This window comes from Herpailurus yagouaroundi, unplaced genomic scaffold, assembly GCF_014898765.1.
Source record: "Herpailurus yagouaroundi ecotype Mexico unplaced genomic scaffold, PumYag 140, whole genome shotgun sequence".
NCBI lineage: Eukaryota > Metazoa > Chordata > Mammalia > Carnivora > Felidae > Herpailurus > Herpailurus yagouaroundi.
The window spans coordinates 95,912,860-95,925,073 of record NW_024412395.1 but is presented as its reverse complement, the minus strand read 5'-3'; the positions used below and the strand labels follow the sequence as shown (position 1 = coordinate 95,925,073).

The 12,214-nt window shown below is 55.3% G+C and overlaps 1 protein-coding gene and 1 long non-coding RNA gene across 2 annotated transcripts in view; one reads left to right on the top strand and one right to left on the bottom strand.

Moving 5' to 3' along the window:
• Positions 1-3,862: 3,862 nt before the first annotated feature.
• WNT6 (Wnt family member 6) overlaps positions 3,863-12,214 on the bottom strand; it is a 13,311-nt gene continuing 4,959 nt past the window's right edge. Inside the window, exons 2-4 of the mRNA XM_040476292.1 lie at positions 7,311-7,531; positions 6,733-7,067; positions 3,863-5,140 (exon numbers count right to left, since the gene is read on the bottom strand). Of these exons, the coding sequence (XP_040332226.1) occupies positions 4,679-5,140; positions 6,733-7,067; positions 7,311-7,531 (1,018 nt within the window). The 3' untranslated portion in view covers positions 3,863-4,678. The remainder of the gene's footprint in view (positions 5,141-6,732; positions 7,068-7,310; positions 7,532-12,214) is intronic.
• Positions 9,701-11,656, top strand: LOC121031084 (uncharacterized). The gene is made up of 2 exons (XR_005790543.1): positions 9,701-10,882; positions 11,444-11,656. It is a non-coding gene; the product is annotated as an uncharacterized LOC121031084 (long non-coding RNA).

The following is a 12,214-nucleotide window of genomic DNA, read 5'->3' as shown; positions in this document are numbered from 1 at the left end:
GGACTGACTTCTTTTTCCTTTGACCTGCCTCTGCCAAGGGGGGGTCTCTTTGCTCCCCCACCCTCTAACAGCTCAAGAAATACAGAGGTGTAAAAGAGAGGGAGAAGTCCCTTTCTTTGAAAATCCCAGGAGGCAAATAACGATTCTCAAGCCTTGTTTGCACTGGGGCGTAGTTCTGGTCTGATGTCATGAGGGTCTAAAAGTACCCAAGCCTGGGGCACTTCTCAGTGCAGAGAGGAGAGGGCATATGTAGGCACAGGGGCCTTGGCATATGTGGAGATGAGGCCCAGAAAGAGTGTGTGACTGGAGCCCCAGTCCCAAATGACCCCTGCCATGGGCAAGCCCCTGTCAGCAACCCCCAGACCCCACCCTGGCCCTGCCCTTGGCTCTGGCCCTCAGCCCAGCCCCAGCCCCCCGCAGCCGCCAGCTGAGACCACAATTACAGGGGCCACTGGGGGTGGGGGGGGGGCACCAGAGATGAAAGGCAGCTCAGAGAATGGTTCCAGCTGTGGCAACCCTGGAGGAGGTTACAGGGAAGGGAGGGCTAGAGGAGGCACCAGGGTGAGAACAGGTGGGACTCTCACAGCCCCAACCCGGACCAGGCCAAGCTCAGTCCTGATGTTCTGCAAGAGAACATCTCGGTGAAGAGGAGGGGAAAGCAGCCCCAGACCGAGAAGAGAGCTTTTTATCCCATCCTTCAGGCCTCAGGGACCAGTGCCCCTCAGCAAGGTAAGGGGGAATAACTAGCTGCTTGAGTCCCCCAAACTCCTAGTGTATTTGGTCATTGGAAGGAAGGGGAAATGAGCCCTTGGCCTTAGGCTGATCCTGGGCCTTCCAGCAGCTTCCCCACCCATCTGCCTGCATTCTGGCTCTCCCTGATGTGGTCATGCACACATCTGGGGCACCTCTGTGCTCTTCCCCCATGTCCCTGGTACCACATGTCCCCCACCACTCAGCCAGCAGGGAACCTTCATGGCTCAGACTGTGCCTGGGGCTGAGCAGCTGGGTAAGCAAGGGGGTTGGGGGGGGGCATATTTCTGAGCTCTGCTTCCAGCCTTCTTCCCAGGCAGCAGTGCAAGAGCACAGAGCCATCTCTGAGCTTAAAGATGACCAAAATAATGTTCAAAATGGTGCCTCTCAGGCCAAGGCTCTCACCCTTCACAGAAGGTGGTTCCCAGACTCCTGCTGAGCTTGGTCAGGGAAAATGGACCACCAACATGAGACCATCGGTTTGAAGATTGCAGTGCTCTCTTCCAGTGTACTAAAAAGCTATCAGGCACCCCCATTCCATGACGGGAGAACTGAGGCTCAGAGAAATTAATTGACCTGATCAAGGTCAAGCTGGCAAACTAGGCCTTTCCTCACTGTTATCATGTTACTTCCTCTGAATTCCTTTTCACCTGTTTGGGGTGGTGTCAGTTCATGCCACTGTCTTAGTTTCCTTCTCTGGCTCATGGGGGAGTCTAGCATCACCTACTCCACACCACGCACCAAGACCTGGCAATAGACACTGGGATGCAGGCGTCCGCCCCTAGGTCTGGGTCAGCCCAGAGGTCCGAGACAGTCTGGAACCCTAGCAGCTTGGCCCAAGCTGGTCCGTGGGTCTCCTTGCTTCCTTCCATCCTACCCTCTCCTTGTCCATGGCTCTCTGAGTTCCCCAGATGCTTGCAGGTCCTGTTGGTCCCTGTTAATAGGGAAGCTGGGCTCTGTGCACCCTCTTGTGGTCCCTGAGAGAAGTGCAGGAGATTTTTTTTTTTCTTTTTAAGTATTGAACCCAGCTCTGGGGAAGGCAGAGCCCTGAAGGTAACTGTAATTTAGGAAGCTTCATTTTTCCTCCATGCTGCCCATGATGCCAGTTCCACTCTCACCCTTGGTAAGTTGTCAAACCCCCTTGAGTAGAAGAGGTTCTGAGTCCAGATTCTCTGAAGTTCGGGCATTTGAAGGTTCTGAGCCCAACTTCCCTGAAGCTCGGGCGTTTGACCTAAAGGAGTCAGGATGAGGCAGGAAGGAAAATTCAGATGCCCTTTCCTTCCCACTGCAGCTTGATACCCCTCTCCACATATGCCTCACTCTGGGATCCCAAACGTGATTCTTGAGGGCTGAACCAGGCTAGGTCAAGAGGCAGATGCAGAGGCATTGTGGGGAAGGAGGACAGATACACTGAAAGCCATGGTTAAGGTCTGTTACATCCAGGGTGAGTTCCCTTTCCTTCCGTTTCACTGAAAAACTCTCCTCTCCTCCCTGTGCCCCCAATACCTGTGGTCTTAGCTCAGGCTGCCAGTCCCAGTCACGGTAGTACATCTTCCTGGACAGTTATTGGTTTGGGGGTGGGCAAGTGACCCCAGCTGACCAAATCAGGGTCTTCCTTAGGACTTTGGCTGGGAAAGCCATTCTTTTTTAGATCACCAGCTCTAAGAATGTGGGCATAGGGCTGACATATAGAGAAGGTCTATCTGCAGCAGGAGATAATGAAGGCAGTGTGAAAAGAAGGGCAGAGATAAGCTAGAAACCATAGATGTTGGGGGGGCGGGTAGTGAGGGAAGAAGACAAGGGAGAAAGACCTATGACATCGTCTGGCCCTCTGGGTTCAGTTGTGCTTGAATTCAGTCTCACCCCTGCACTTCCCAGGTAATTAATTCCCTTTTAATTGTTTTTCATAGTTAATTCCCTTGACCTAAGCTAGTTTGAGTTGAGTATCTTCATTGGCAATCAAGGTCTGCCCAATACCTGCAAGGCATCAGTTCTCTATTCCCACTCTCACAGAAACTACCATTTATTAAATATAAGCCTGACATAAACTATCGTGCTACATGCTATGCTGAGTGCTTTTCATGTCTCAGAAGAATCCTCCCCATGGTTCTATGAGGATGTGAATGGTCCTGATAATGGTGCCATTCTCCCAGTGAGAGATGGTGTCCCTTTCCCCTTCCCTTGAATTTTCACTGGTTCTGTGACTTGTGTCGAGCAACAGGGAGTGACAGCAATGCTGCGTCACTTCCAAGGCTGGACTGTAAGGAGCTTCTGCCTTCACACTCAGTATGTCCATTTTGAAAGCCAGCCTAGGTAAGAAGTGTAACTAAACCAAGGCCCCCATGCTGTAAGGAAGCCCAAGCTAGCCACATGGAGAGGAGGAGACCCTGGAAGAGCTCTGAGGCACTACTTAGACATATGAGTCAAGCCTCTTAGACTGTTCAGCCTGGCCCAGCCACTGCAGAAGGCAGCCAGGTGAATGACCACAACCATTGGTCCCTGCCATAAGGAGCAGAGCCACCAAGCTGAACTCTGAAAAAAATCCTAACCTAAAGGATCAGGAGAAGTAATTATTCGGGGGTCCTTTGTTATGCAGCAATGGATAACTGAAACATGATGGTATTCCATTATATAGACAAAGAAACTGAGGTTAACATGCCTATATTGTAAACTTCTTAGCAGCAGCAGCAGCAGCAGCAGCAGCTTCAAACACAGAGTGCCTGAATCCAAAGCTCATGCTTTGCCTACACACCTAGGCAGTCATTCTCTCCTGCAGTATTTGGACTGTGGGAAAATTGGGGCTCTGAATCCTAGCCATTTGCCTATGGCCCTGCCCCATTCTCTCTGCGGGAAGATGGAGGCATGAGATCCAGCTCTGGAGAACCCAGAACCTCCAACCTTTCCTCCCTGTCCCTGCAGCCTCGACATCAGCTTTCTGAGAAAGAACCAGAAGGGAGGAAATGTGTTTGGGTGCCCGGAGAAACTTGGGACAACTTTGCGTCCTCCCCCACTGAGTATGATTAGAAATGCTGATCGGGGCAGTCTTTTCAATGAAGTTAGTTTTGGTGGTTAAAAAGCCTGATGTTACTAATAACATACTCTCATCACATTCTACAGTTTATAAAGTGCTTTAATCCTATGGGCTTGGGTGGCCCTAGAAGTCTACCCTCAAAGTCCCCAAGAATCACAGAAACAGAAGGGCAGATAAAGGTGTCACCCTCCCCAGAGAAGATGAGGGCTGGACTGAGAGCTGAGTACACTACCAGAGGCTTTTGGTCTTCTTTTCCTAGACCTTTTCAGTCTGTCCCTTTAAAGAAGGACAGCTAGGTTTTTCCCAGCTTGCAGATCCAGGCCAGAGATGTTTGACAAGGGTGAACCAGAAGAATCCGCACTCTTCTCCACGGTTGCCAGGAGAACCTAATTCAGTAGGGGAGATAGGGACCTAAGGTGATAACCCCTGAGATGCTAGTTCTATCAAAACCATCTTCCTTTACACACTCCTTCGGAAGCCTGGCCCCATGGTGTCCCCCAGGAGGCCAGCTCCCTCCCAAACTGTGGGCCCAGTCCTATTGGTTTAAATATTTTTATTGATACTAAACTCACCCACCCACCCCATAGCCAGCAGTTCTAAGGCGTCCTGCGTCCAGAGGCCTCGAGTTTGGCTCTTTGCTTTCCATATGGGGGCCAAAGAGCGAGAGGGACTACATAGCCTCCCCCGGGGGCCCTCCAGAGCGCTCCCCCGGGGTGGATGGCCTTCAGCGCCCCTCGCTTTCGTGGGCGGGCGTGTATCTCAAGCCCCCGCCGCCTCACAGTTGGCGGAGGCCTGGGAGATGGACCTTCGCTGCGAGCAGCGGGGCAGCGCCCCCGCCGGACTGCAGAGGTCCCGCAGATGCCGAGGGGCGCGCGGTTTGGAGAGCCGGACGGCGCGTCAGAGGCAGAGGCTGAGCTCCTTGCGCACGCGGCAGCGGTGGCACTGCACCACACAGCACCAGTGGAAGCGACACAGGCAGTTCTCCTCGAGCTGCACGCTCTCCTGGCGGTGCCCGCGGCCGCAGCACAGCAGGTCACAGCCGCTGAGGTCCAGGGCACTGCTGTTGCAGGCGCGGCCGCGCGTGCCCGGCGAGCCGGTGCGCCGGTTGGGAGCGCAGAAGTCGGGCGAGTCGGCGGCGTAGAGCAGGTCGGCGCGGCCCGGCGGCTTAAGAGTGCGGACCGCGGGCAGCAGAGCCTTGCCGTCGTTGGTTCCCATGACACGCGAGGCGCCGTGGAAGCGCTCGAGCAGCCGCGCGCCCACCTCCCGGAACGGGGGCAGCTTCTGCCAGCAGGTTCGCAGCGCGCACGAGCCCGACAGCCCATGGCACTTGCACTCGGTGCGCGTGTGGCTCCGTACGGCCTGCAGGGAGCAAAGGAGCCGGCGGATGCGGACAGATTGGGGGTACGGGGTGCGGGAAAGGTCCAGAGGACCGACAAAAAATTAGATGGGGAGGGTGAGGTGGCCGGAAGAGAGAAAAGAGCAGACCAAAACCAAGAGAGCGCAAGGTGGAGAGGAGGAAACCCAGGGAGCAACAGCTCCGAGAGAAGGAAAAATTACAAAGCTGTTAGAGTGAGAGGAGTTGGGGGGAGTGGGGCGCAGTGTGCGGCAGAGATCGCAGGACGCAAAGTCAGGGAATGGGAGAGAGAGAAAGCAGAACTGACGGCTGGGGTGAGAGTCTCCCTAGAGGCAGGGAGGGGTTGCAGCTGTCGTGCTCTATTCCTCCTGCCAACCTCCTTCTGCCAACAGGGCCCCCTCGTTGCTGCCCCTCTCGGCCCCAGACAGGGCTGAGCAGAGCCAGCCTCCTGGGCGTCTGACAGGTATGTGGGCCTGTCTGGACATTCCTCTCTGGGCCCCCTCTTACTCCCTGCCTGAGGCCTCAGGGCTGAACCCTAGAGGACACAGGATGTGAGGGGGGTGGGGTCCCTAGAGCATCTTAGAACTAAGGCATAGGCTTCAGGATGGCCGACGGTGAATGCATTACTGAGAACCAGAATCCAGAACCCCTGCCCCTTATTTGCGATTTGTGCGATTAGACTGCTGGGGTCTAAGAGTCACAACCCCACTAAGATTTATGGTGTCAGATGACTCAGCAATATCATCTGTGGAAGCTCAGAGTCCAGAGGCCAACCTGAAATGCAGACTTGTGTGCCCCCCTCCCCTTCCCAGGTTTCTTTCCTTTCTCACCCTCCCTCCTGGAAACATCTGACGAGAGCTGGGGGTGGGGGTGGGGGTATGGGGACTCCTCCTTGCAGAGGGAAGGGGAGAGGCAGGGCCCAGTCTGGAGTTGGTGGGCAGCCAGTTGGCAAATGCCCAGACTCAGTCACAGCTTTCCTGGCCTTTAGCTGATTCCCTCCTACCTTCACCAGCCTTGTCTTTCACACCTTTCCAAGCCTTCCTTGGCCACGTTCTGGCCCTTTTCCCTGGCCTCCCTCACTTCTCCCAACTCCTCCACCTCCAGACCTTTGCCCCAGCCTCTATCTTCTCTTTCATCCCCAGCTTTTGTCACCCTCCTCTGTCCCTGTGCTGGTAGCCAGATCTCTACCTATCCCAGCCTTTGCCTCACCTGTCGGGTCTCAGAGGTTTGTCTTCCCTACCTGAGGTCCTGAGTCCTCTTCTCTGGGTGTCCCCTCCCCATCCTGCCCACTAGATCACCAGCTCTAGGCCTTCCTAGGCCTCCCAAGGGACTCCCTCTTCTAGGCTGGCCACCTTGCCTCCCACATGCCCATCCACATGCCCCCAGCCAGTCTTCCCAAGTGCGCCCTTTCTGCCTCGCTGGCTCCCACACACATTAACATACTCCTGCACATACACGCCCTCATTCGCACCCCCATCTCCTCACACGTCTACAAACACGCTCCCGCACACCCCACCGTCACCCACGTCCACTCACACCTACCCATACCCACACATTCATACCCACACACTCTCTTACACACCCCGCCCATACTCACCAGCCGGCCGGCCTCGTTGTTGTGCAGTTGCACCAACGCACGGATGTCTCCGCGTCCCCGCTTGTGCCGCGCGTCCATAAAGAGCCTCGACTTCTCGTCCCCGAAGTCCACGTCGTCGCCGCAGCCCCCCCACTCCCAGGCGGCGCTGCCGTCGGGGGAGCCGGCGGGGCCGGGGGGCCCAGGGGTGCCGGGCAGGCCCGGGGGACGCGGCGGGGCCCGCCCTCGGGGCGCCTGGCAGCCGCACTGCAGCAGCTCGCCCATGGAGCAGGCCTGCGTGACGGCGTGGCTGGCGCCCGCGGCCGTTATAGCGAACACGAAGGCCGTCTCCCGGATGTCTGCGGGCCGGGCGCAGGATGGGGGAAGTCAGCCGGCAGGACCGAGGCTGGGTCCCCGGGGGTGGCGGGGAGGGGGGAGGCGCTGCGGTGGGCAAGGCAGCATGGCTGGGAGGCAGGGTCGGGACAGGGTACCCACAGACCGGCGGGAGAGGTGGGGCTCCCGCAGCCGCCCCCCCCAACCCCCCCTCTCCTCTGATCCCCGAAAAGAAAAAGCAGCCCCCCAGGTGCTCTCCCCACACTGACCCTGCTGCAGGATGCGCCCGAAGGCCTTGCTGTGGCTGGAGCAGTTCCAGCGGCGGAATCGGAACTGGAACTGGCACTCCCGCACCCCGAGCCGGGCGCCCCGGGCTAGCTCTGCCACCACCTCTGGCTCGGCCTGGCACAACTCAGCCTGCCGCCCTGCCAGCCGCCGCGCTTTCCTGCAGATGCTGGTAGGATCCATGACCAAGGGGCTGCCCACCGCCCTGGAAAGCAAAGAACAGCACGTCCAAGATATGACTCAAAGGGCTGGGGCGGGGGCGGGGAGGGAGGCCAGTCCCGCTCAGCCCACAGCTAGGCGCTGGGACGCGCCTCTTCTCTCCCCCCACCCCAACTGAGTGTGAGATTGTCCCATCTGGTTCTCTTACTGTCCCGTGTCCCCTTTCACTAGAGTTGAGACCGAAATTGCTATAGAGCAAGGATTCAGCCTTATCCTTCTGTGCACATCTTCATTAATAAGTCCTTCTAGGAATTTGATTCAAGGTGAGGGCACCCAGCACCAGGTGAGCCAAAAGGGAGACAAAGAACAGGCCTGACCCCAAAGGGTGATGAAGCTCACACCCCCTCTCTAGCTCAGTTTCTCCTTCTGTAAAATGGGAAGGTTGGGCTTTGATCCCTAAGGTGGGCCCTTGCACGAGGGTATCCTCTATCTCTCTGAGCTGGAGAGCAGGAGGAAGTAGCTGGGGGACCGAGTCTCTGAAGCATTATGGTGAAGTAAGTGACACTACCCTTCCATTCCAGGGTCTGTGACTTTTTCAGAGCAGGATGGCCGGCAAGGCAGGCCAGGCACTGACGTCACTGGTTGTGACCTAACTGGTTTGGGGAAGGGGAATGCCTGTTTGGCTTGGTATGGGTAAAGACCGAATGGGAAGTTCCACACACTTCCAGAAATCCTTCCGTTCCCAGCCTTCATTCCACCTAAGGAGAGAGCTGTTATTTGGTTTCCATAGACCAGACCCCTGAAGGTTAAGGTTACTCGCAGCTGAGTGGAACTCCTTGAATCAGATCGCTCTTATTTGATGAACGCTTAGCTGTGGTCCCTGTGCTGCAGGAATGAGTGGGCGGAGCACTTGGACCTGAGAGTAATTTGAGATCACACAAAAACCCTTCAGCAGAGGACAGAAAAAGACTCCGGGTGGGGAGAAGTAGCACCAGGAGATAGAAAATGTCGAGGAAAATGGTAGGAGATAGGTGCCAAAGGTCAAGGTGGCCTACTTTTCATTTTAGCCTTTATGCCCATCGGCCCCCCTGTCCCCATTTGCTCCACAAGAACAGGCTGCCCAGGCATGTTCTGGCCCCACAACAATGAGATGTAATGGGCTTGAACAGCAGCAAGAATTTAGGTCTTAAGGTAGAACTTCTCAACTCTGGGGAGCGAGATGCTTAAAGAGGCCGTTGCAAGAAGATGTGTAAGTTCAGTTCTTTCTAAGGTCTCCTACTCCCCCCTCCCCAACACACACACACCCCACCCCATCAGATCATTGTCAGCCTCCCCACCCAAGTAGTCCTGGAGCCAAAATTCTTTTCTCAGTGAAGAGTTATAGTCCAGACTCCTTCCTCCATGCTTAGGACCTGACCATCACTGCATTCCAACTGCAGCTAGGAAAGGTCCAGCCCCAGCCCATTCCCAACCCTAGAAAAGTGGTGGATGGAGCAGTGGATAGTGTGTGCCATGGATAGGGCAGCACAAGGTGGTTCCCAGTGGCCCAGTGACCACAAGAGTTTATCAATCTCTTTCTCTCTCTCCGTGTATCATCGATCCTCCCCTACCCCCATCCGTTTATCCACCTCATTACAAAAAGGATTTGAGAAAGCTTCCAGCATGGTTATATAGGGTCAGTAGATAAGACTATGAGCACCTTGGGAGTTAGAACTGACATTTTCTTTTGTTTCCTGTGGCAGATTTTTAGGTGCTTAATTCGTATTTCCCCCAATTTTTGTTATGAAAATGTGCAAATGATTACTATAATACTACAATATTACAAATGATTATTCTAATACTACAACGAACACCATTTAATCCATGTTTTTGAATGAATGAATGAATGAATGAATGAGCCTTCTAAGGAGAATGTCCTCATTTGAGTCCAGGCCCTTGTCCACATGAGATTCCATGACTGCTAATCAGCTTCCTCTCTCTCCACCCCTCCTCTGCCCACCCCCCACTGGATGCAGAGGCAGGGAAGCAGGCCTTCCCATGACTTTCCAGCTCCTTTCCTGCCACCTGATTGTCCAGGCCTCCACCTGGGAATCTGGGGCTCTGCAAACTCTTCTTCCCCAAATCACCCCACCCCCCCCATGCCACTAAGCTCCCCAGTCTCTCTTCCCAGCCCTGCCCTCTGCTAACTCCCTAATTTCCCAAGGTTGACTGGTTTTATCCTCTCAAGGTTACTCTGACCCCATCCCTCTCCTCTCCCTCCTCCTGCCCTAGGGAAGCAAGAGAGGGTGGGGGTATGCAGGGAGAAAAGCAAAAACCTCCTGACCTTGTCTGCTTGCCAGGGGCTAGAGATAGGAGAGAAATCGGGAGGAGCAGGAAGGGTAGGGCCCTCCCGGAGGTGGGGCCAGCCCTTTGCAGGGTTGAGGGGCTGCCCCAGAGTCAGTTGCTGGTCCGGGTCTGGCTCCCCAGGCTGGCTTGCTGCCTGGGAACAAGGCTTGTTTACAAGCTGGTCAGGAGGAGGGATGGGCAGTAGTAGCAGCTAGAATCCCAAGGGACCAGCTTGCTCCCTGCCCTCCCGTCCTCGCTCCCATCCCCAAGTCACAGGAAAGGAAAGTCCAGAAGAGGAGTGGGGGTGGGGGGGGGTAGGGCATCGGGCAAAACATCAAGCGTCACTTCTGCACCCTGGTCTCTGTCAACTCTGGGTGAGCTGAGCCACTGTGGGCAAGTCAGCTCTCTCTCTGCGCTTCAGAAATAGGAGAAGTTGCCTGAGAAGCTCCCTTGTCCCCTCCAAGTTAACACTGGACATAACATCAAGAAATAACTCCCCCATCTCCCCTCTTTCTTTACCCTCCTTTCTTCCCTTCTGCTTCCTTAGGGAATCAACTCTGCTTTTTTGGCCTCTGAGTCAGCCCAGAGAAGATGTACCCTTTTGGGAGCATCTGCTTGTTTGGGGAGCTAAGCACAGTGGTGTAGGAGTTATATAATAGATAGCAGGTAGGATCTGAGATCCTAATCAAATAGCCATTCCTGGGCATAGAAAAAATGAGGCTAGTCCTAAAGGAAATCTTGCAGACAAGAAGGGACAGGCCTAAGGTTGGCCATTCTAACTGGCTTGGCAGATGCCAAAATCTCCCTCCCAGGACCTTGGTTGGTAGAATCGATAGCCAAGTGAGGTGGCGTTAGGGACAGCCAGCTCCTACTGGCAACATCTGTAGCTCTAAGCCCTGGGGGCCCCAGGTTCTGGCCTAACCTACCTTTCCGTCTCCAGATTCAGAGGGCCAAAGGGCCCTCTCTACTCCTACTCTACCCACTTCACCCCCGTTATACAGACGAACATCTGAGGAAAGAGGTGGCCGACCTTGGCCACTCAATGGAGGAATCCGCACTTCAAGAAGTTTAGGTGAATGTTATTTTTTAAGTTTATTTGTTTATTTTGAGAAAGAGAGGGAGCATGTGTGTGTGCGGGGGAGGGGCTGTCAGCTCAGGGCCCCACACAGGGCTCGAACTCACGAACCAAACCTTGTGATCATGACCAGAGCCGAAATCGAGAATCAGACGCTCAACCAACTGAGCCACCCAGGCGCCTCTGGGTGAATCTCTTTAAAACCAAAGGGACTGGAGGGAATGACCACGTGGGGTTTCGGAAGAGCTGAGATGCCCTCGCACAGCACACCATCCTCCACACAGCCCTTCTGCCAAGCAGGGTTGGCTCACTGCATCCGTCCCAGATTACACCTCCAGCTTTCTGGACTCGGAGCTACCCCCTCCCAATCCCTAAGTCATCAAAATCACACCCGGCATCTTTCCGAGCTCACCTCAGATCCCTGTCGCCCCTGAGCCCAGCCCTCACTGACCACCCCTCCCCCCCATCACCTCAGGTGTCGCTCATCTGGGGGTGCTCATTATCCTGCCAGTGGCATAACTATTTTGTCGTGTCGCCCTGTCTTCTCTCTCCACTTAGGTGAAAGACACACTAAAGACAAAGATCTCACGCTGTCACGATGTCACGATGTGTCACGATGTCATTCGTGGCACACGTGCAGAGTCTGGGGAGTCCGTGACTTGGGTTTCGATCTGGGCTCCGCCATTTGCTTCTCCTAAGACGTCAGCAAGTCCCTTGCATGTGAAGTGGGCACTTAATATTTGTTGAATGAATGAGACCTGACCTTCGCAACCTCAGTGTCCATGACCGTCAAATGGGAATCATGATACCTGACAACTTCCCTGGTACACACGAGAAGAGCCTGCCCAGACGGTGAGCTCTAGCAAAGTGCTTTTTGTCCTCCCATTCACACCCCCATTCATGTCTTGGGCCTGCACAGAGCAGGGCAAATGGTAGGAGTGCAGGCAGCTGTTTGTGGATTCACGAGAACACCCTTTTCTCCAGCTGTCTGCCCTGACTTCTCAGCTGGGATCCCTGTGTTCCTTCCTCCCTCACCGGCCCTGCCTGTGAACCAGAAGCACCCTCCGGGACCCTCCCCTTCCCCAGAGAGCACTCCTGAGTGGATTATCGAGGCCAAGGAGATCACAGACCCTTTTGGTGCCCGACTTCCTCTGAAGGGCCTCCTGGCCAGCCACCCTCTATTTCCTCACACTCCCCACCCCCAGGGTCCTTAGTCTGACCCCCACCTCCTAGGAGCCAGCAGAGGGAGCCCTGAGCCCTGGGGCTGTGGGTGGGGGCTGTATGGGGGTGGGGAGGTGGGTGGTGGAGAAGGGGCAGAAAAATGTTGCC